At 39.3% G+C, this 23,336-nt stretch overlaps 3 protein-coding genes across 3 annotated transcripts in view; 2 read left to right on the top strand and 1 right to left on the bottom strand.

The window, feature by feature from the left end:
- The window catches only part of LOC148944668 (endonuclease G, mitochondrial-like), a 23,711-nt gene extending 4,887 nt beyond the window's left edge, over positions 1–18,824 (bottom strand). Inside the window, 1 exon segment of the mRNA XM_089099726.1 lies at positions 18,699–18,824. The gene's annotated coding sequence lies outside the window, so the exon portion shown is untranslated.
- On the top strand, positions 14,925–16,803 carry LOC148944669 (uncharacterized). The gene is made up of 2 exons (XM_089099985.1): positions 14,925–15,046; positions 16,506–16,803. The coding sequence occupies exons 1-2, from the start codon at positions 14,925–14,927 to the stop codon at positions 16,801–16,803; spliced, it is 420 nt and encodes a 139-aa protein (XP_088956111.1).
- A 1,896-nt stretch (positions 18,825–20,720) lies between the features above and the next one.
- On the top strand, positions 20,721–22,036 carry LOC148944667 (uncharacterized). The gene has a single exon (XM_089099984.1). It carries the CDS (start codon positions 20,912–20,914, stop codon positions 22,034–22,036), a length of 1,125 nt encoding a protein of 374 aa, XP_088956110.1. The 5' UTR covers positions 20,721–20,911.
- The last annotated feature ends 1,300 nt before the right edge of the window (positions 22,037–23,336 follow it).

Raw genomic sequence — 23,336 nt, 5'->3', positions numbered from 1 at the left:
CCCTCAAACAAGGCCACTGCAAGTGCACCCTTGCAAACCTCCCGCCAAGCTTTCGGGGGGAAGGCTCACCTTCATTCCCGTGTGTCTCGCGAATTGGAATCCAGGATATTATATTCATATAGCAACTTTAGTCCCAACAAGACTATTTTTCACGCCGAAGTCACAAGTAGTAATTATACCTCTAGAATTAAAGAGAAGGGTTGCTAATTGCGTGCTATATAGAAGCGGCATGATTGAACTCTCCGTTAACGTCTGGGGCTCTACTTATGACTCTCGCACTTATCATTAGACCAAACACCGTACCTGCTAGCTCGCAACTGGTGCACGCCGGACGGGTAAAGAGTGAGACACTGTCCAACCCACCCGAGGGATTTTTCCTCACCGACAACCTTTATCGTACGATACGTTAAAATTGTACAGAGTTAATTAATTTGTAACTAAGAAAAAAAGAATACGAGGTCTAAAATTAGGAGAATTCTCAGATAGACAAAAATCACTATATCTAGCTTCTCTATATTTTAGTCACCAATAACTAAAGAACTAATTGGAAATTAGACCTTCACAAATTAATAAAGTAACGAAACCGATATCCGATCGTCGCCCCCCACACACAAATCGTATGATGTTGCTCCCTCAAACAAAACATAGGTTTGTAATATACTAATGTATACAACTTTTGTCACTATAGTCAGTATAAAATCCACTTCGGGGAATTCTCGAATCCTCAGAGATAAAAACGTACAGAGACATCTCATGGCGTAATCAACGACTATTTTCTCTAATTTAGAAACGGAGTAACACACAACAAATATTTTATCACCGCACACCACGGAAGGACTCATAGACACACGGTAAGAAATAATAATTTGTAAACACAAAGGTTTAAACTTAGTTAAAAACTCTCTTATTCTTACCACTTTGCATCCACACCCGTATTACCTCAGAATTGTGATAATCAAACCACACCCCATTTCCCTTTTCAACCTCCACCAGATTATACCCCCCACCGCCACACCGCTTAAAAGAGTCTCAATCGCTAGAAGCAAACTAAAAGGACAAGACATAATGGGCACATCATTACCACGTTTTACTACATGTACGGAATCGCCCGGTTCAATATTTATCACATTACTCCACCCAACCGCTTGGCATTACATCGGCAAGGTCGCGACATCCGTCGTTCGTAATACCACCTTACCACGTTCTTATATAAGGTCGGGTTTGCACCCGTGCAGTTACTTCATCGTCTCAAGAGAAGGACTTGCGATTCCGCTTGATTACTGGGTCATGGTGCTCCTTGCAGGCCACTAGCCCAGCCCCTGCCTATGGTCATCTGTGTCACGGTCCTCTCAGTCCTGGAGGAAGCGATGCGTCTTCGAGTTGCTATCGCGATCTGACGAGGCACTCGCCTTGCCTCACTTAACGGTTCGGCCTAACCCTAATAGTCAGACACTAAACTTTCCCAGCTCCGACTCGATATCCCCAAAGATTTGCAATATTATTTAGTTAAGTATAGAGTATCTATCTGGAACGTAAACACAAATCAACAAAGATAACCCCCATCCGCCAGAAACTTACCAACACCACCCTGTCAACCTACCGAGCACTACCTATGAAACAAAGAAAAATGACTGGGCATGTTGTGGTGTCAATTGGGGAGTCATCTTAATACACATGATCAACTTAGTGTGGTGACAGTCCGACATGTTCTGCCGGGTAATGCGTAGATCCAATAAGACCACTTCACCAAACCCACTTGTTGGGCCCGGTCTAGGCCAACTGCTTACGTCCAGTCCCGTCAGTGGATCTCTGTTTTGCATAGTGTATGGTTAGAACGATTCCATTCTATGATAGAAATAGACCCTCTATGTGTAGTTCTTGATTAATGAACACAGTCTGTGCAAATGCTGTATATGTCGGTCTTAGATAGACATTCCAATTCTTTCAACTCGCGTATCTCTGTACTTCTGCCACTGGCTGTCTAGGGGCAAAAGGACAACCATTACAGACATACCCCCTCCGCCTCCATAGGTCCATGAACCTCAGGCCATTATGTGAGAGACAGTATCTTGGAACCTTATGTATGAAATAGACGTTTGTAACTTTACAATTCTCTTACCAAAATCACACTCTGTAAATAGAAAAAAGCCGCGAAACCTGAAGATTAATCGATATGCAGACAAAACATAGATTAGGAACATCAATCCCTATACAACTATAAAACTCCTAGCTTGATCCAAGACTAAAGTTTCATAGCATCGCGATTAGCTGGAGTTCAATCGGCTGATGTACCCAGACTTGACCTACCATTTATACTAGGTCACTTAGTTATAGTGTCATTAGTAAACGACAATTGATCCTGCAGAGTACTGCCGATTTAAGGGTCGTACCGACAACACATTGCGGGTCGGTTTGCCGGTGCTATAAGTAGTCATTAAATTTAGTATGGATCCTTGTATAAGTCGCAAAATACTGACGATAACCACGAGTAAAAGTGCATCTGGTAACCAAGTGGAGGCGAAGCTAATCAACTCTACAGGTTAGAAGTAAGAAAGTTGCACTACCATTCGAATGAGAGCGACATAGAGAGATGAGCGCGTGCGAAAGTGTCAACACGACAAGATACGAATCCAGAGTTTTCTTGAGCACAAACAAGCGCCCATTACGTGACGTGGTGGAGCGAGTTCCTGTCTGAGATAGCTAAGTACAACATAGCTCAAATTATGAGCGATTAATATAAATTGACACATAAATTATTTCTATATCCCTAAGAGGTGAAGAATACTGTTTTCTTGTACTGATAAAAGAAGGTATTTATCTTTTAGAAACTCAACTTCTACTTTAAGGAACAACCATGAACCAAATACTCTTTACAAAAATTCACATTATAATCACCTTCATAAAAAGAGAGTAATCTAAATTAGAAATGACCCATTATAACTAATACATACAAGAAAAAATACGCCCCTCTTCCACTGATAACTTGATAAACACCACAGTAAATAATAAATTTTTCAAACCTCTAAAATAGTATAATCGATACAAGGATGATATTATATTCGAGAGTACCTCTGTAAAAAAACAAACACACTCAGACAAAAAACGAAGGGTCGCTTTATTATTACAATCTCAACACTATTACATAAGACATCTAGAACTCAGCTTTACGGCAACCCAACTATGATTTTACTAACACGCGCCCCACATACACTCTAGTGTCTCAGTTGTATTTACAATATTAAATTTGAATCTTTAAATCAGGCTCGTCATTGACAAACTTCCACCCGCGAACTTTCCTGGAGGGGGAGTGTGAATAAATACTCAGTGATTTGAACCTTATAAAGACTTTCAGAGACCAAACAAGAGATATTTCGAAACTACAATAACGTCATTTACTGAAGGTACCATATTCTATAGGTCATTTGTGACTCTAATTGAATAAAATAAACTTTAAACGAAAAATATAATGTAATACACGTTTACGACTAAATAGACATATCAAACGTAGAAATTCTTCTTCTGGAAGTTAATGTTCGTAAAGTTTATAGATATTTTAGCAATTGACATCCAAAAATCAACACACCGCTTGTAAGTATGAACTGGAATGTGAAGGCGACAATGTAATAATAGCCCGTCACACCCTATAAATTGGTCTGGTAGCGCTGGACACACTTCTCGACGGTATGTTGAGTATATTAAGTTGTTCATAATTAAAATTAAGTATTACTAAAAAATTCATAATTATTATTAATATGTAATAATTGTTTTAATATAATCTAAGAATTTATGTATTATACACAAACGCACTATATAAGAAATATTTTAAAGATTAAATTATAATAACAATTGATGTTTTTAAATATTTAACTATAATTATAAAATAAATTTATAATCTAAATATTTGATATGAAACAGTGTGTCTTAAAACTTTTTCAAACGCATTAGAGAAGTGAATTAAAACAAAAACCAAAAAACACGCAACCAACCGCAAGCTTATAACTTAAATTCAAAGCGGCTCTCTCTCTCTCTCCCTGTGCACTCAAGGTCATTAGATTACCCATAAATGGGGCTATTGGTATCAGAAAAAAACACTAACATGTGTCGTTAGCTCTCGGGTGGACTGGTTCTTTTTTCAGTTTATTGTAGGTCAGTGTATAATGATATAGTATAAACATTTAAATACAACTAAAAAAAAAGCTCGTAATGTTTAACGGTATATATCCTCTTCACTCTCAACATTGACCATCACTAACGCCCGATACCTTGGAAGAGAAGATCTTGAACAACTAAGATAATGTATGTTTCGTATCTTACTTGTATATTTCTGAAATAATATTATTCAAACAAACTTTATATACATATTTACAGTTGAATAATATTTGTCGTCGGCTCTAAACCTTTTACAGAACGTTCAATCGAGTCAAAAGTACTTTTTTTTGTTTAATAAGAAAAAAACACTCAACTGGGTATTTATCAAAAATGTTCAAGTTTGCGTATGTAATTTAATTGTACTTACGTATAGCTACTTCTAATCTAACTGTATATAGCAATAGAAACTTAACGAGCTAATTTTTGTAAATGATATAAAATCGAAACGTTACACATAGTAAATCACACACTCCCTATCATTTGTAATTGTAGCTATTGAACAACTCCGCACTTGTATGATTAGTTTATTACTTTTGTCTTACTTAAATTTTTTAATGCAAAAAAAATAAATAAAACGTTTTAACTGTTAATACGTATGTTAATTATTACATAAGACTTACTTTATTAACTCAAAGCTATCATTCGATGTTTTTAAGTAAACACGAATGTAATGATTTAAGTAACTATATAATTATTTTGTTCAGCTAAATCATGAAAGAAATGTTGAAATCAAATCTATATGTATATTTTACTTATTAAAAACGAATTTATTTTAGTCATAAAATCTATAAGTCGTGTTTTTTTATAAAACCAATTAAATATAGCTCAATTTAGAAAACTACACATATCTAAATTAAGTTTTGTATTTTTATCCCATCATTAATTGGAGTACTACAATCTCTAAGAAGTTTTTTCTGTTTCATCCTCGTACCTATCTTAAACGTCATACACCAACTAAAAGATAACATTATTTTTTATTTTTGAATACAAGAAAGTATTTGAGAAATAAAATCGCGCCTACGGTTTTTCTTCGTAATCATAGTACCTTGATAACAAGATAACCACCACCTACAATATAATTGTTATTGTAGCTCTAACCAACCGACTAGAGTGTAGTTGTTGTATATGAAGTGTTTAATAATGAAAATTTTAAGTAGATAAACAACCGAACGAGAATGGGTACATTGAAAGTCCTTTTGTTTTTTTTGTGTTTTTTTTTTAATTATACAGTATATCGTCATGATAGGCGCGGATGGGGTGAACGGCGTATAATCAAACAGAAAATTGAGGATCTCTTATTATCCTCATCTCCGTACAGATGAAAGCTATTTTTACAATGGTCAATATTATCAAATAAGTGAGTCCAAATAAGATATTTACTTTTTTTTATCTGCTTTTTTTCATTATGATAAGATTTATATGTGTCTTAATATCCACCCCGACACTATTCTCGGGACCGTGCCATACCACTTTATTTTTTTTTTTTTTTTTTTTTTTTGCGTTCAGAATAGGACCTAGTCAGTGGCACAGCTAAGTCCCGCACTCGACGCAAATGTAAATGGTTCAAGTTGTTTTTGTGGATTCTGCCATCCAACAATTTTACTATAGTTTAGGTCGGGGACAACTCATGTATTATCCGAGCTTGAAAAGATATATTTTTTGAAAACCTTACACATTTAATAAAAAAATAAAAAAAATATAGAGTTTTTGTCTTTTTGTCTAGCCTTAACTTTTGACATAGCTTTCACATCTCTAAAATCAAATTCAACAAGAATGACGGTTTAACAGACTCGCTAAAAGTAGGGTTGTAGTAGTCTAACAGACTTACTTGTTGAACTAATCTCTATCATTCTTGTGGTAGAAGACCAAAAGCCTTAATTTGTTACCAAATAGATCTCATAATGTTTGTAATCGACAACATTACATTCGTTGGTAACTAAACGATAAAAGTAGTTTTTGCAATGTCGAAAATAAAGTATTTATATACGTAAATCTCTGATTCGATTTTAATTCGTACAACCTAAAGAATTGGCTAACAATCAGCTATCCTACGTGGTTGATCTTAAAACAATAATGAATTGTTTTCCGTAAATCTCTATAAAGTTTTGTATCTTAAGAACATAAATACTTTGTTCACGTAAAGTTCTCATTCGTGTTGTCTTTGTAAACCAGAATTACTTGTTTATATTCAATATCTAATTCGTGTTTTCTGATTCATGTGTCATAGTTGTTAGTTGTTTTCAGTCGCTCTTGTATGTATGGGTCGATTCATTAATTAAAATCAATGTAACAGATATCGAGAGTGACAAACTTCTATATTGTAACACACCCAAACACAGAGCGTTGTTTTCTGTGTATATATCATTTACGTGGTACCTCTTTTTCACCAGTCTCACAGGTGAATTTGTTAGTGCTCAGTGTCTAAGTTACAATTCGAGAGGTGAAGTTGGGACAAATGTTTGTAGTTGCCCACCTCACCTGCTCAGTGTCTCGGTCACGTGACACTCCCATTGAACCTGTGGATCGAGTATAAGATTTTGTAAACTGAGCTGTGACTCTTACGAGATAAGAGTGTGATCGTGACTAGAGTAGCTATTAATACGTTACCACGAGATAACGGGCGAGAGGACGGTTTGAATATATTGGTGTTGAGCCCACCCGAACAGAGGCTCTGTAACTAGACAAAAAATTTTATAAAATTTATGAAATATTAAAATGGTGTCATACGGTGTGGCTAATCTGAGTCAAAGACGCTTTCATCTGTTAATTATCAAAAGTTATATTTTATTGGTGGTTTACTGTTATTTCAATAACAGTTATTTTCCGATTTCAATATTCTAGTCTTTTTCAACCTAATAATTTCCAGAGGCGGGTGTGCCGTGTTTGCCTCTTTTTTAAATTCTTGATCAGCATGCCTAAGACTCTAGGCATGCATGCCTTTCCAAAAACTAAATGTCAGAAAGTGTCCCTACACCTTAGCTAACGATAAGAAACCCTTTCTGACATTACAGACTTGTTTCTGTTATATCAGAAACATTCTGTTTTGTCAGAAAATTTCTGTCATTTTAGAAGTCCCGCTAGTGCAGAACATGACTCCAACGCCCACGTGTAGTAGGTACCCGAAGAATTGTCGTTGAATTGATTTCTGTTATGGTCTCGTTAGAACAGGCACACGAACAGTAGTTATAAACAAGAGGGAAAACACGAATTTATCCATAATATAACCCCGCCGCGTACTCGGGCGAGGCCTAGGGCATAGAAATATTTGATTACACTAATATAACTTGTGTCGCGACGAGACACAAGTTAACCACAGATGCGAAAAACACCACACCGTATTTATTTTATACCAAGGTACTTCGTAAATTTAAAGTTCGTTGGACCGCCGGTCCCCCGCCTCCTTATCGACAAAATTTACCCCCTTCATGACTGGGATTTTCCCTCCCCTCTATACATAACCACGCCGCTATTGTAGGAATGTTCACGTACCGTGACACTAGATTCAACTAGTCATCTTGACACTCTTTCCGAGTCATAACAATGGACGAGACACCGCCACTGTGAGTAGACTGAGATAAAGTATTGGGTTAGACATTGCGACTCCACTAGTGGTACTCGCTAGACAATATAGTAACAGCAGAAAACCCCGTGAAAGTAATTCAAGTTACTTGTGGTGACTTGACCGCTGGCAAGACAAATAACACTGTCGGCGGAAGAGTATCCGACGATCGCCGTGTACATTACTGATCGAAATTGGCCACAACCCCGTATGGGAAAATCCGCGTATCCACGTGAGGGTGTAAGTCGACAGGAGTGACTATGTGAGGTAGTCGTCGGTGAAGCTTCTCTGTCTCTGTCACCTGAGGGCACGCAACTGACAAACATTGTTTCCTGAGCACACGCGCCCATTGCTAAAAGCTCCAGTACCAGGTTATGATGAGCCTCCAGAGAGTCAGACCGCACTGTAACTTTGTGACCTATATCACAGAGTCTACCTTCACAGGCTTTCAGGTATAATCACACGCACGTAGCCTCGCACCATTGGCCGTGCGACAGCGTGCAAAACCAACGGTCAGAACCTGCGGGTCCTCTCTTAAGTAGCAGGAGTACTCGCGCACCGGCATAGAACGTCTGTAGTGTCAAACGAACCGGTCTCACGACGGTATAAACACACATCAGTGTCCCTTTTGGTGTTTTAAATCACCGACACTGTGCTACTCCTTCTTCTAAATTTTACTACGAGAAGACATCGAATTAAAACACCGCGAATGCTAGATGAACGCTGGGCCACCACACGCCAGATCTAACTGTGGTAACTATTCTGACCATTCTTGCTTAAAACTCTTAAAGCCAATACTATCAAGAGGCCTTGCTGTCGCAGTCCGTCCTCGTACTGACAGTCATGATAACGACGGCATTTGCCCTTGGGCTCGACTGGAGGTTTCTGTCCACCCTGAGCTGGCCTTAGGACACCTGAGGGCTCAAGTGACCGCTGTCCCTCACCATAAACACGACCCCTCCTTACCGGGCAAAAGACGGTTTATAGAGCTCACCCGGATGTGTTACTGCAATTAAACACATCCAACTTCACACACTTTACGGTAATCGTAGTAACGTTTTAATTTACTATAACAGGAACGGCGTTTTCGGTACGTGACTAATTGAACCTCTCCCCAGGAGTCGCCACCGATCAGGTCTCTCAAAAAATACGCCCGATCAACACGCTCATCAGTGTAGTATGGCACTGCAGACGAGTCCCGTCCCAGGCAACTGGCAGATGGGTCAAGCGATCGGCGAGAGTGACCTTTGTACTATATTTCATAAAGTATTGCAAGTCACGCAGTAGCTGTCGATTCAGTTGTCGCACTGCAGATAGTCTGAGGTACTCCCTCAGGTTACACGCGCGTCGTATAATTTCGTCACGTTGAAAGTCAGAGCACTGGGCAGACCTAACAGTTAGTCAACCATCGATTGCGACTTCGACCTTCTTTGTGTTAAGGTTAACGTCGGAGTACCCAGGAAAGTGCCAGTTCTGAGTTGGTCTTTCAGGCTGCGCCGAGGCTCCGCACCAAGCAAAAGAACGGCAATACGGGCACTACTTAGGCCGTCCTCGACCAGCTAGAGTAGTGATCGATCAAACTTAAGAGCACACTAGCCTCACTCATTAGTCAGTCGCATCGTGTTCCAAGCCTGACACCCTAACCCTCCAGAGAATCTACTTCTAAAGAAGTTCCTGATCCAAGGGTACTATTTCCATGAACTCCCGTCATTGCTATACGAGAGTATTGTCACCGTTGTGAAATGTTTAGGGGATCTGGCCTGTATGTTGGGAGTAGTAGAAGAGGACCTCACCCTGGTGGTTAAGGACCGTCAATAATTCACCGACTTCGCTAACGTGCAAAGCTCTTCGGACGATTAACCCTCTCTCTCCGCGGCGTACGACCAGTGGGGATATATCACTGAAACCGAACATAAAACTCGTCCCTTCACTCCCCCTCGCGTCCCCGGGCCCAGTCTCAGTGCTGAGACGGATTCGATGATCAGACGGTTACCCCACCCAGGGTCACACCGCAACAAGGGAGTCATGTTCTACCGTGCCACGAGCTTCACACTGTGCGAACACCACGGCCTGTCTCATTAGTTCAACGCTCGTCTTGAGCGCCACGGTCAGGTTGTGATTAGGACCTACTGACACAGCTCCAACCACAGGTCAAATTAAAACCGCCCACCCGACCGGCCTCAAGGATATCGCTTTAGTATGTGTTCCGCTCCCCAATATCTGCTCAACGGGCCACTCACAGCAGGCTCACGCCAACCCACGTCACAGAACCCCGTGCAACTGCCTGCCTGCCAGGCGAATCCGCAACTCTCCCACCTTCTCTACGATCTCTGTTACCGGTGGTCAGTTCTCAGCCCTCAGCTACCGTGCCTCACAGTATATGGGCGAGTTGAGTCGGCAGGTTAGGTGTTACACACTCCTACTCGGTTTCCGATCTACAGGGCAACCGTCCTGCTTTCAGGAGCAATCAACTACTGTCCGTTGGGTATTGACTCTGCCGTTGATTTGTCACGATAAAATGCTAGTTGTTTCATCCCACAGCACCAGGACTGAGTACCACCAGTAGCCCTAGGGGCACTCTACTCCTACCGAAGAGACTACAACCCCACCACGGTCTGCTCAGTATCTCAAACCTTGTACTTTGGAGACGCAGGTTTGGCTTTTACGGCGCACCGTCATCGCATCATTAGCTTTACCGTAGGAGTCTCACGTCTCCGTTTCGAGAGCACAAGCTAGCATGTTTTAAAAGTATGGAGTACAAAGATACTCGATTGTGTTAGGATTCTTTCTCACCTTGACACCGATCCGCCTATCGCGTTGCACGTACGTCTCACGTCTGTTCTCGATCCGCGTGTCCACAGCCAGAGAACTGGCCATTTCGCTGTCCCCCACTGTTTGGTCACCGCAGGTGTTATCTATGTTCGTCGCAGCTACCCCGGGCTCACGACTACTCTGGAATGCACCCTCGCCAGAGGCGACGGAGCTACCTTCAGCATCGCACTCACTGCATTAACGGACCGTACTCCAGAGTTCGTCTAATCGAACTCCGACTCGCACCCAATAGCGACAAAGGTGTTCATGTTTCCATTAGGTTAACAAGGACCTCGCCGACTCTCCTCTCACCCCGGAGACCCACCCCGATACTCCCAGAACCAGTCGATGGGCAGACTAATGGCTGTGACTCCAGCATAGTGAAGAAGACGCACCTCTAGAACTGAGTCATGTGACACCGGACCAGCCGCGATAGGAGTCAGACACACCCCGTGACGACCCGCCGTGCGCCCCGTCTATGTCCAGCATGACCCGAGACCAGAAGAGGCGGCCCTCAGTGCGCAGCTCAGCACGCTCCACACTCCAAGCTCAGCCAGAATTGGGCTAGAACTAATAAAGTACGTCAGTTTTACAAAACTGGTTTATGTAAATAAATTATTATCTATCGAGTATTTTGTATTGACACGGGGCACGAGCTGGACGGGACGAATAGGGTGAAATATGGCTAATTTATCATAATTGTTTTTTGCAACACGTTGTATCTCGGATTTAAAACCAACACCGAATATCGAGAGAACTCTGACTGCCTAGCTTTAATCATACATAGTGGAATGACTTACTCTAGGGTACCTTGGTCACATGGATTTTTTAATTTAGATGTGAAACACGACGGTCTACCGAGGCTCCCACTCACTGCATCGGTCGACCGTGAATCCCGACGGATTCACGTGACCCGGAGTGCTGGTATTATAACTCGTCGATCTACACTCCTCGGGGACTCGGTGTTCGTTTCTTTTCCTCCGCTGCCTCCGCTGCTTAAGTCTAGAGGGTCGTCTCGCCTGAGCTGAGGCCGGGGGGTTTTATATAAACTGACATGGTCATTTATTTTTCAAACCAATCATCCAACGTCACCTGGTCACCACTAACCCTGGAGTGCCAACAAGACACGTTCAGTCAACAGTTCAACATATCAAACTACACTAGTACAAGCCAACAGACCGAGGATTCAAGTCATTTGACTTCGTAAGTCAGTCCCAGTTTTGTTGTTGGAATGTATTTGTCGTCATCCTCTGTTTGGTCCTTCGCATTTGCTCAGCACAGCATGAGCAAACTCATCTCTGGAAACCCCCCAGGACCTCTGGTACCAGGGCGCAGTTGTGTGAACCGGACAAGGGTGTTCAAAACGAGTCAGAACCCTCTTCAAGGTATTCTTGATGATATATCGTGCACTCTTTGGCCAATTGAGTCACTAACCCACAGCCAAAAGATGCAAATGAGACAAGCATAACGATAAAAAGCCATCTAACCAACTCCTCTCAACCTCAAAATTGGATACAAATCTTGAAGAGATCTCGTACAGTCTCTCGATGTCTTAATCAACAACTTATAATATCACGTAGCCTCTCTGTGATGGTCAACACTACAGTCTAAGGGCAACCGCCGTTTCTCAGCCAGACTCAGTCCACGCTCAACGGATTGACCTTAAATGAGCGATCTCTATATATACGGTCCTGGATTCATGCATGTTTCATGTGCTCTCAAGTCTCGCTGCGTGCGCCTTATTAATGTGAGCCATGTGCTCACTCATCCAGGGTATTTCTAAAGACTGTTTCAAAGTCTTACTCAAACCCGGACCCGAAACGTGCACCCGAGCACCCCTCCCGCCACTCTATAGGGGGGCAAGCTAACCGTCACTCCCTGGATTATTTCGGAGTTTACTCAATTATCCTGTAATAAGATTTAACCTTTCGTCAACAAAGTACTATTATTAACGCAAACGTAAAACTTCGAACATCTAACTATAGTGTTCAAGATCAGGTTTGATTATTGCTTGAACAATCGATGCTGCCTTAGAGCAATCGCAGTGAACTACTTTGGCTCAACTGAGGACTCACGCAACTCTCAGTTGACCAAACCACTCCCTTCGTCTTGCACCACTTGGGCCCGCAGGAAGGGTCGAGAGTGCTTCCTGGGCCCCACCAAACTGTTTCTGGTTCATCAACTTCCACAGTGTAAGTACTCTACTGTACTCTAGTTCAGATTTAATTAATTTGGCACTCATTCACAACTACAAATCGGGATAACCCTCTGTTCAATCTAAGAGAGCCACCCCGCACTATAACGAGAGACTCGATATTTTAGTCATCAATAACTCCCTAAAGAAATTTTAGTTCGAACGACCAAACGACCTCACGACCCGCCCACGAATTCCGCTATGGTCCAGACAATACACACTCGTAGGAGTGTTAACCACCAATAACATCCTTTGGTTTACATATAATCATTTCTTCTCATATTGTAAAGAGATACTTAATAAATGACACTTCTTGGCAGTACCGCATCATGTTATATAAAATACTACATATACATATAAGGGCGGAATCAACGTCTATATAATAACAATTTTTCCAGTATGATCCCCCCAAACATTGATTAACTAAGACACCATATTCAGTACACAAAGACCAACTGTCCTTCATTATCCGAATAAAAATCATATTTTTAATCTACTTGAACACATGCCAGTTTAATCACAATTTGAATCAGCAAAATTCGTACCAACGACGGGTTCACAACAATCCCACCCCCATGTTCATTTGATAACGCCAACATATGCGACCCCAACCCGGGACCACGTTTAAAATATACGAACACTATTGTAGAAACCTAACCTGAGAAGTAATCTGTTGAACAGTATGAATCCTTGGTCCGTATTGGAAGTCCTAGCCCTTATAAAGATGGTCAAAATGAAACAACCCCACCGAGCGACCCGGAAGCGTTCAGGGCGAGTCGTCCGAAGGTATCAATACCTCCTCCACTCTGGCGGAGCTCCGTGCGGGTTTTCCCCCGGTCAGTTACGGCATCGACGCTCGCGCCGGAAGTGCAATTCAGCGCGAGTACTGTTTGCTGGGGATCCGGGCAGTCCCTACTCCCACCCACGGACAAGAGTCAGCGGGGACTCGGTACTCTCGTTCAGGGAGGACACGTTGAGTTATACAGGTTCGCGCGTGTGTGGCCCCGACCCTCTCAGGGCATCACAGACCTGGTCTTGCTCACTCTCATATGGCTGTTAAAATACTTCAAACACCACAAAATCTCACAATCAGCCAAGAGCCTAGCCAACTATACCTGCACACTGAGCACAGAAATCGATATCTATCATCTTATATTTGAACTCCTTGAGTCAAAAGATCTATTGAAAGATATCTGAGAATATCTAATAAATAAGAGACAACCAAGACAGTAGCTCTGTAGCCCACAGAGTGAAGCAAAAAGAAGAGGGCTAAATAGTACCAACTGAATAGCCCGCCTGCTGTGAATTAGAAGAAGAAGAAGGAAACCACTACTTAAAAGGACACAAATGCCCAGCCAAAGGAAAGAGCTGCTCAAAATGCCACAAGATAAATCATTTTGCCAAAGTCTGCTGCAGCAAATCTGTTCACCAACTGGAGCAAGAACCCAATGAAGAAACTGAAAACCCAGAAGAATTCTGCATTGAAGTCATTGATAAAGGTCAAATGCATGTTGAGCAAAAGAAACCGTTTGTTCAACTAGACTTACCTGACTAGAGCACGAAGATCATATTCAAAATTGACACAGGCACAGAAGTCAATGTTATATCTGCAAGTGAATATGAAAAGTTAATCCTGAAACCAGTGATGCTGGCAACCAGAGATATACTTACCAGTTACTCGGGCAATAGCTTGATAGTGCTAGGAACAACAAAAAATGGAATTCAGCAAAAGCAAAGCAAACAACAACACTTGTTCTATATTGTTGATACAGACAAGGGACCAATTCTGAGTCAACAAATCAGTGAAAAGATGAACTTGATCCAGTTCATACTAAGTGTTGGCATTAGCAATACCCAAATTTCAGCAACTAAGATGCGGGAAGAGGTGCAACAAACCTTATCAGAATACAAAGACATCTTTGAAGGCATTGGCATGCTCCCAGGGTTTTGCCACATACATCTGAAGGATGAAGCAATTCTAACAGTACAGCTGCCAAAACGTGCACCATTTGCTTTCCAGCCAAAACTGAAAGCAGAGCTAGACAGATTAGAGTCACTTGGCATAACAGAAAAAATGGAAAAACCCAGAGAATGGGTTAACTCCATTGTCTTGGTTCCCAACCAAAGGGAGATTTGAGAATATGTTTAGATCCTGTTTTTTTAAACAAGTGGATAAAAAGACCTTATCACCCAGCACCTTGCTTTTAAGACATGGCTGCCAAGTGGCATGGAGCTAAAAACTTTTTCAAGCTGGACGCTAGGAGCAGATACTGGTCAATGATATTAGATGAAGAATCAGCAAATCTCACTACTTTTAACACCACATTCGGAAGGTATAGATTTAAAAGATACCCGTTCGGACTTATATCCACACAAGACAAATACCAAAAACGCATGGAGTAAGCGTTCAAAGGCTTAGCAATAGGACTGATAGTTGACAACATTGCTGGAGCTGCAAAAAATGACATTGAGCATGATCAGGTATAGAGCATGAGAACAAGGAGAGAGATTTAATAAAGACAAATGCACTTTTGACCAAGAAAGTGTACCTTATTTTGGGCACCTGTTGACAACCATGGGAGTCAAACCCAATCCAGACAAAACACATGCTATCAGTGAAATGCCATCACCATCAAACAAAGAAGAGCTCCAAACACTGATGGATATGTACAACTATCTAGCTAGATACATTCCGAATTTGTCAACTCTGAATCAGCCACTGAGAGAACTAGCCAAGGCCAAGGAGTTCTAGTGGAAAAAAGAGCACAATCCTGCAAGGAAAGTCATCCTGAAAGCAATTTGTAACAGCCTCTCATACTTTGATCAAAATGCAACTGACGTAGAGGTTATTACAGATGCATCACAGCATGGCTTTGGAGCACAGTTGATAGCAGATGGAGGAAAAGTAGCGTTTGCTTCACGTTCCTTATCAGAGACAGAGAAATGTTATTCACAAATAGAAAAAGAAATGCTGGGAATAGCTTTTGCAAGTAAGCATTTTCATCATTACTTGTATGGCTGGAAAGCACTTGTGACTACTGATGACAAACCATTACAGTCAATACTAAGCAAACCAATCAACAGAGCGCCACCATAACTACAAAGAATGATTTTGAGTATACAGCCATACAACTGGACATTTCACAACTAGTCTGAAAAAGAGATTCCAGTAGCTGACGCCCTGTCTAGAATACATCAATCCAATGTAGATACCAACTAAGAATAAAGAAATAGATATGCTCTACACAGATTCTTTAGAGATCTACCAATATTGAGTAAAATAATGAATCAAATCCAAATGGAGACTCAAGATAACTCCAAACTGAAAGTTTTGGAAAATACATTATAGAAAAGTGGCCCAACAACCAAATATGACACTATCAGCTGCTATGCCATTTTGGAATTATTGTGACCAACTGACTGTCAGTCAAGACGTGATTTTGAAAGGAGAAACGATCATCATTCCAAGCTTGCTGAGAAAAAGTATTTTGGAGGAACTACATATCTCACATCTAGGAATGGCCAAAACAAAGGAAAGGGCAAGAATAACGGTTTTCTGGCCAAATATCAATAGAGATATAGATAAAAATGATCACCAGGTGCAATGTCTGTGCTAAATATGTACCAGGACAACAAAAAGAAACAATGATCAGCACACAAATACCAAAATACCCATTCCAGCATGTCAGTGCAATTTATTCACTTTTCAAGGTAGCAAATATCTCATCACTGTTGACTACTACAGCCATATGTTTGAAGTGGATAAGTTGAGTTATACCAGCCCACATCAAGTTATAGTCAAGCTCAAATCAGATTTCTCAATATACAGAATACTAAAAAGAATGACAATGGCCCCAAGTTCTCCTTGGAAGAGTTCCAGAAATTCACTGAAATCTGGAACATTGAACATATAGCCTTGAGTCCACACTATCCACAGGCAAATGGAATGAGTGAAAAAGCAGTACAAACAGCAAAGCAAAATATGGCTAAGGCTTTGGACAGCAGAAGCGATCCATATCTTGCATTATTGGAGTATAGGAACACACCCATTGATGGCTCCCAGTCTCCAGCACAGTTGAGCATGAATTGACAACTTTGGTCCATACTGCCAGTTGTACCACAAGCATTAATGCCAAAATACACAAATCCCATAGAGATAGAACAAAGAAGGAGAAATGCCCAGAATATCCAACAGATGTATTACAACAGATCAGCCAAAGATCTCAGTCCTATTAGAATGGGAGAAAAGGTCTGGGTGAAGCTGCAAGAAAATGAACAATAGAAAAAAAACAATTATAACTGAACAGTTCCCATACCCTCCTAGATCTTATACCATACTCCTAGATAAAAGTGGTAAGACTAGGCGTGATTGGTGATTTATCTGCTTGAGAAAAACAGATTACAGGACAATGACACCTGTGAAGAAACAACCTACAAATATCCATTTGGAGGTTCCGCTTGCCTAAGCATACCTGATAACTATATCAGTGACACCAAACCAACCAGTTCCTTACTCAACAACAACTGCAGAGAAGTTACCCCCAACAACCAGACCAACCTGGTTACATCAAATGCTGAATGTTGTACAACTACCCATATTCTAATATTCTTAATTCTTGTTTTTATAAATATTTTTGCAGGAGCTTGAGTCATAAGACGTATAAAATAAAAGAAGTAAAGGAGAGAACATTACAAACCCTAGTAAAATTCTACTTTAGCTACTTTTGGCTATCTTGGAAAGGGGATAAGTTAGGAAAATGAAACTTTCAGGGATGGGTCTACAGGCTAAAGTATATCCCAGGAAGGTATTTTGAAGTACCCATCTCAACTCCTTCCTCTAGAGGGTCCTGAAATTTGCCTACATAACAGGTTAAGGCCTGTTGAAATTTTGACAAAAAACATTTTACCGTAATTTTTATTTATTAGTTTATTTTTCTTTGGCTTTAGTTCAGAAAAAGCAATAACTGTTATTTGAGTGGAATTTTAAGCCATAACAATGTGTTTTTTTTTCAAAATTTAGGAAATATATTTCTATGTTTTTAAAACCTTATAAATTGGGATTGAACTAAGTTGTGAAGCTGTAAACAATTTTGTTGTACTTTATTTAAGCAGAAGATCTATTTTAAAAGGTTTCACTTTTATAATACACAGATTTTTAAAGATCATCAAAGGTCAGAATCCTCTAGAGAGAGAAGGAGTGGAGGCAGGTACTTCAAAATACCTTTCAGTGACATACTTTAGCCTGTAGACCCATCCCTAAAAGTTTCATTTTCCTAACTTAATCCCTTTCCAAGATAGCCAAAAGTAGCTAAAGTAGAATTTTACTTAAACCCCTTTCCAAGATGGCCAAAAGTAGCTAAAGTAGAATTTTACAATTCCTTCTTGCTATTTTTTGTCTTGTTTCCAAGATTGTGTTACAGCATAAGGCTTTCTTTTTTTGAATATTATTATATCTAGGCTATTTAACTTTCTACTGTTTTTTTAAAGTCTAATGTGTAGGCCTAAAATTTTTCAGGGATTAATTTTGGGTTAATGCACTCTAGGTATTTATCAGAATCCTTTTCAGGAAAGGTCGGATTAACCTTTTCAATATTTTTCAGTATCACCTATCAAATTTATTCTGAAACTGAATGCTAAGTTTATATGAGACATTAAGATCAACTGAATTACTAGGAATATAAGCTTGCCATAACTGATGATGATTGCTCTTTCTTATGTTTGGAATTCTAAACCTTAGACTAGGCACTAGATAATGATTTCACTGTATATGGTAGCCTACTGATATAATGAACCACTTTCCATTGGGAGATTTATCATATGAGGCATATTGCTAATTGGTGGGCACCCTTGCTGATAATTTAGCATGCTAGAACTAGGGTAGCTACATATGCCCCAAGGCTTATGCCTTGAAAGGGATGGGTGTTCATTATTCTTCACTCCTCAACCCATACCAATTCTTCTATTTTACCAAAAATTAATTTTTACCTGGTATAGCTGATAGATTATCTTAAATTCAATAATGGGCTACAGAAATAAGATAAAGTAGGAAAACTTATCGAAAAATTCAAATTCTCTAAAAGTGAAAATTGTTTTTAAAAAATGTGCTTGAAATACGTCATTTAAAAATTTTCTCTATTGTTTGTGACCTAAGAAAATAAGAGGACTCTGAATTAAACGAATGAATAAATAAGATTAATTTCTCGTTTGCGAACAAAAAGTTAACAGATAAAGTAATCATAAATAAAGACAGCACAGGAAACAAACAAAAACACGATAAAATACACCATAACATACATGAATAATATAATCAACAAAAACAAACAAAATAAAACTGACTACACTTTAGAAAAATAACATATTAAAATTATGGCACATACAAAATAACTATTAAATATGTTCTCCAATTCACCGACGATGGCATTTCACTGACTGAAGACGGTCAGCCACTTCATATTTTGTTATTCTCGAAGAATTCTTGGCCTAATGGGGGGGGGGAGAAAACTTGCAATACCTATAATAACAGCAATAGAAAACTCATTTATTCCCTTCCAATATAAAGGAACCCAAAGAATATTACTACAGAATGTATGGGATAGAAAAAAACTATAGCTTTTGGTTCCCAAGCGCTTTGTTTGGCGGAAGTTCGCAGCGATTTATGAATTGTGAGCGACTTCTTATCAACATGAAATCGGAAAAATTAAAATCCTCATGCGTTTAAATTTTTGAAAACATTTGAGAAAACTTGCTCAAGGATCAAGTGAACAGCTAATTGGTCAATTACTTATTTGCCATAATCCATAAATTATCCGTCTGTTTCTTTTGTCTAGCAGCAACAGAAGATCGATTTTCCAAGTATTTTTATGTTGTTTTTTTTGCAAAATAAATGTGCCACTGCAATTGCACTTTTTCACAAACCGCTGCATGGGGGAACTCAGGTGAAAGATATACACGTAAAATATATATCTGGTAAAATCATTTAGAGGATTTTCCTGAAATGTTGAAACAAAACTGTTAAGACGCAAAGAAATGGTTGTAAAAGCCTAGATATGTAGTCTTTAGATCCATTTACTCATCCCGTCTCTTCATTTTTTTTTCACTATTACTATTATTTCAGAAAATCATTATAATTTTTGAAAGTTTATATTTTTCAAAAGACTGTCTTCCTGTTTAAAACCTTGCCAGTTAATGCTTAAAGACTAATTCAGAAGACCCTAAATAGTGTTAGTTTTTTGCTGGTAAAGATGTATGGTCCTGTAAACAAATTAAGTTAAGTAAGTAAGTTTTTTCAAATTGAAGTAAATAACGACATTAAACTTTAAAGCAAATGCAATTATCCTGTCAGGAGCTCTGCTCCCTCTTTAACCCTGTGCTGTATAGTAATATGCTAAAACCATTTATGAGTACAACAAATGTACAACCGACGGCCTTCTAAATATTTCAGTGATAATTGTATTGTTTAAACCCAATGCACATTTTTAGCACTTGTATTCCTGAGATACTGTGAAAAATACTTTTCATTCCGTTTCAGTTGCCTTTATACTTGCACCGTCGCTCTTGCCATTTGAGACGAAATTCAAAATTTAGCTTAAAGAATGGGTAACTAGGGGGGAGACAGGCCCTAGGGATATGCGGAATTATTTGTGTTCGTTTCAAGCATGAATCTTGCTCCTTACTTTCATTTGAAAAAAAAAATAATTCCTGTTCGTTTTAAGAGCATACAGAGGGTTGCCCTAAACTTGACGAGGAGTGCTGCCCCTCAACCGGACTCTAAGCCAAAGTTTGACTTTTTCAAACTAATAATCGAGAAAGTGCTCGCTTTGTGTATTAATTACAAAAAAGCTTTCCGAGAAAGAAGGTTTATAAAGAAAAATAAAGAGCCATGTTAAACTTAAGACCAACAGAAACAAATTCCTTTATAATTCAAACTCAAAATGACCAGATATAACTATTAACGTATTAACGTAACTATTAACGTATCAGTATTGATTCAGAGTTCAGAGAGTTAAGAGCAATTCAATCGGATAAAATAAAGGATTAAATCTGGACAGCTTGCGTAACCAATTTTTTACCTGTGTGTGGCTTTGTGCCAAAATTGTGAATATCTTTTTCGAAAACAAGAAAAATAACTTATTGCTTTGTTACAAAACTAGATCAATTAAGGACTACATTTGTACATTGACAAGATCCAAAGTGTGAAAATGGCAAACCAAACATTAGAGGCCGAGAAAATGCAAAATGCCCAGTTTTTGCGAGAAATAAATTTCAAATTGGATTTATTACCAGCGCTTTCGGAGAAAGTTAATGCAATTCCAGGACTTTCGGATAGCATTGCTGCCTTACAAGTACAGATGAATAACATTAGTACACAGCTATCTAGAAATGTTGAGACAAATGAAGAAATTAAAAAAGAGCTGGAAAATGTTAAATCAGACCTAGTAATCATATCTGAACGAGCCAACCAGCTCGAAGCAGAGCAGAAAAGAACAAATTTGATTATTTATAATTATACTCCGCAACACCATGGCGAGTATACTGTGAAGCAAGAAATAATGGATTTATTAAACCGTGCTATGCCTTCTCTCAAAATAAGTCGATGTGATGTACATGACATTTTTAGATTGAAATCAGGGCCAGTAGTAGTGAAGCTAAACTCGGTCGAAATCAGAGACTATGTCTTAAGAAATAGTTCCTTATTGAGAAAGGGAGGTCTATCGGTGGCCCCAGATTACACAGCTAAACAAAGAGAAGCCTGTAAATACTTAAAGGAAATTATGAATCTTGCACAGAACGACGGCCGTGATGCAATGCTACGAGGTGACAAGCTGTTTATCCAAGGCCGACTATTCAGGTACGATGGAAAGGCTGTGATTGAGGTTAAATGTAACTTGGCGCCAGTTAAAAATATTGGTCCACCCCCTAGTGCTAGACTCCCAAATTACCCTGCTGTTATCCCAATGGGGCTAGATAGTGATGCCAGTAATAGTGATGCCGAGACAGTGATACCATCAACAGCCTATTCTCAGGCAGTATCGGCAACTAAAAGACCTGCTAGTGCTGTTATAAGCCCTAATGACCTACATCGACCAGTCATTCGTAACGTGGCACCCAGAGAAAACCATTCTCCAAGAAAAGGACTTAACAGAAGACCTCGCAGTGGTTTTTCCAGTGATTTTGTTGATATTAGACAGCGAGTGCTAACAGATATTAATAGTCGCAGTCGTGAGTATTACCATTTTGCCTTTCCTTCGACAGAGGCCAGGAACGAGGACCTCCAAGAAATGGCTAGTGATATTATTGCAATGACAGAAAGCATAGACGCATAGGAAATAAAGAGCCATATACTGAGTTTAGTGTCATGGAACATACAAGGACTACGTGATAAGCTACCTTATTTATATGATGATTTACTTTCGTTTGATGTGATTTTGTTTATTGAAACATGGAACGATCATTCTCCTATACCACCTCTCCCAGGGTGTTTGGTTGAACAGGTTGTGCGTAAACCAGCAAAAAATAATAGACGTTATGGTGGTATTTTGGTTTTGATTAAATCATCAGCTATTGATGGTTATGAAAGAGTTAAAAGTAGATCTGAAAATTTACTTTGGCTACGTATTTGTTTTAAATGTGGGAAGAGATTAATTTTGGGCGTTGTATATATCCCTCCACAAAATAGTTCTTATAATCGAGAAAATACTTGGGAAATTTTAGATGATGAATTGTCGCTAATACAAGAAAGTTATAGTGATTTTGAGTGCGTTTTGATGGGGGATTTCAATGCTTATACCGGCGTTGAGGTTGAGGTTACAGATTTACTAATCCCAGATTTAGGGGATTTGGTCCCAATTTGTTGTAGATTACCGCGAAGTAATAAGGATGAAAAAAGAAAAATAAATGTTTGGGGAAGAAAGCTCCTGGCGCTTTGCGGGGAACATGGTCTGATCAGTGCGAATGGAAGGTTTGGAAATGATAAGGGTCTGGGCGAGTTCACTTGCCTTTCGGGCCCAACTCAAAGTGTTGTAGATTATGTGCTGATTAATACAAAATTTGTACCTGAATCGATTGGTATTGATGTCCTAGGTTTAGTTGGATCCGATCATAGAGCTAGTAAGCTTGAGCTGAAGACTGGGAAGCTTCAGGATGTTGTTCTTCGAGTTAGAAATTTATCTAATGGGGAGCTTAGATTAGAGGGCTTAGGAAAAAGAATTAAATATTATTTAAATGATAATGATTTTGAAAATTTGAAAAGGGAGCTTATGAAGTTGCATATAACAAATAAGTTGAAAGCGTTAGAAGAAGATGGAAAAGATATACATGGTATAATTATGGAGTTAAATGGAATAATTTGCAGTTGTGCAGCATCGTGTAATCTGAATAAAAAAGAAAATAAAAACGAGCGATATTTTGACTTGGAGTTTAAGTTAATGAAAGAAAATGTCAGATATTTATTGAATCTTTTAAAATAATGTGATAAACCTGAAGACCAAAGTTTAAGATTTGCCGAATATAAATATAAAAGAAGAGAATACAAAAGGTTAATTAAAAGGAAAAAAAAGGAGTTTGAGATTAAGAAGAAACTGATATTGCAAATTATTTTAGAAATAAAGATTTTAAGAAGTTTTG

The sequence above is a fragment of the Artemia sp. Qi Xiang Cuo genome, chromosome 14 (assembly GCF_049724085.1).
Source record: "Artemia sp. Qi Xiang Cuo chromosome 14, ASM4972408v1, whole genome shotgun sequence".
In the NCBI taxonomy this organism is placed as follows: Eukaryota; Metazoa; Arthropoda; class Branchiopoda; order Anostraca; family Artemiidae; genus Artemia; species Artemia sp. Qi Xiang Cuo.
Note: the sequence above shows the minus strand (reverse complement) of the source record. Positions and strands in the feature narration are given on the sequence as shown.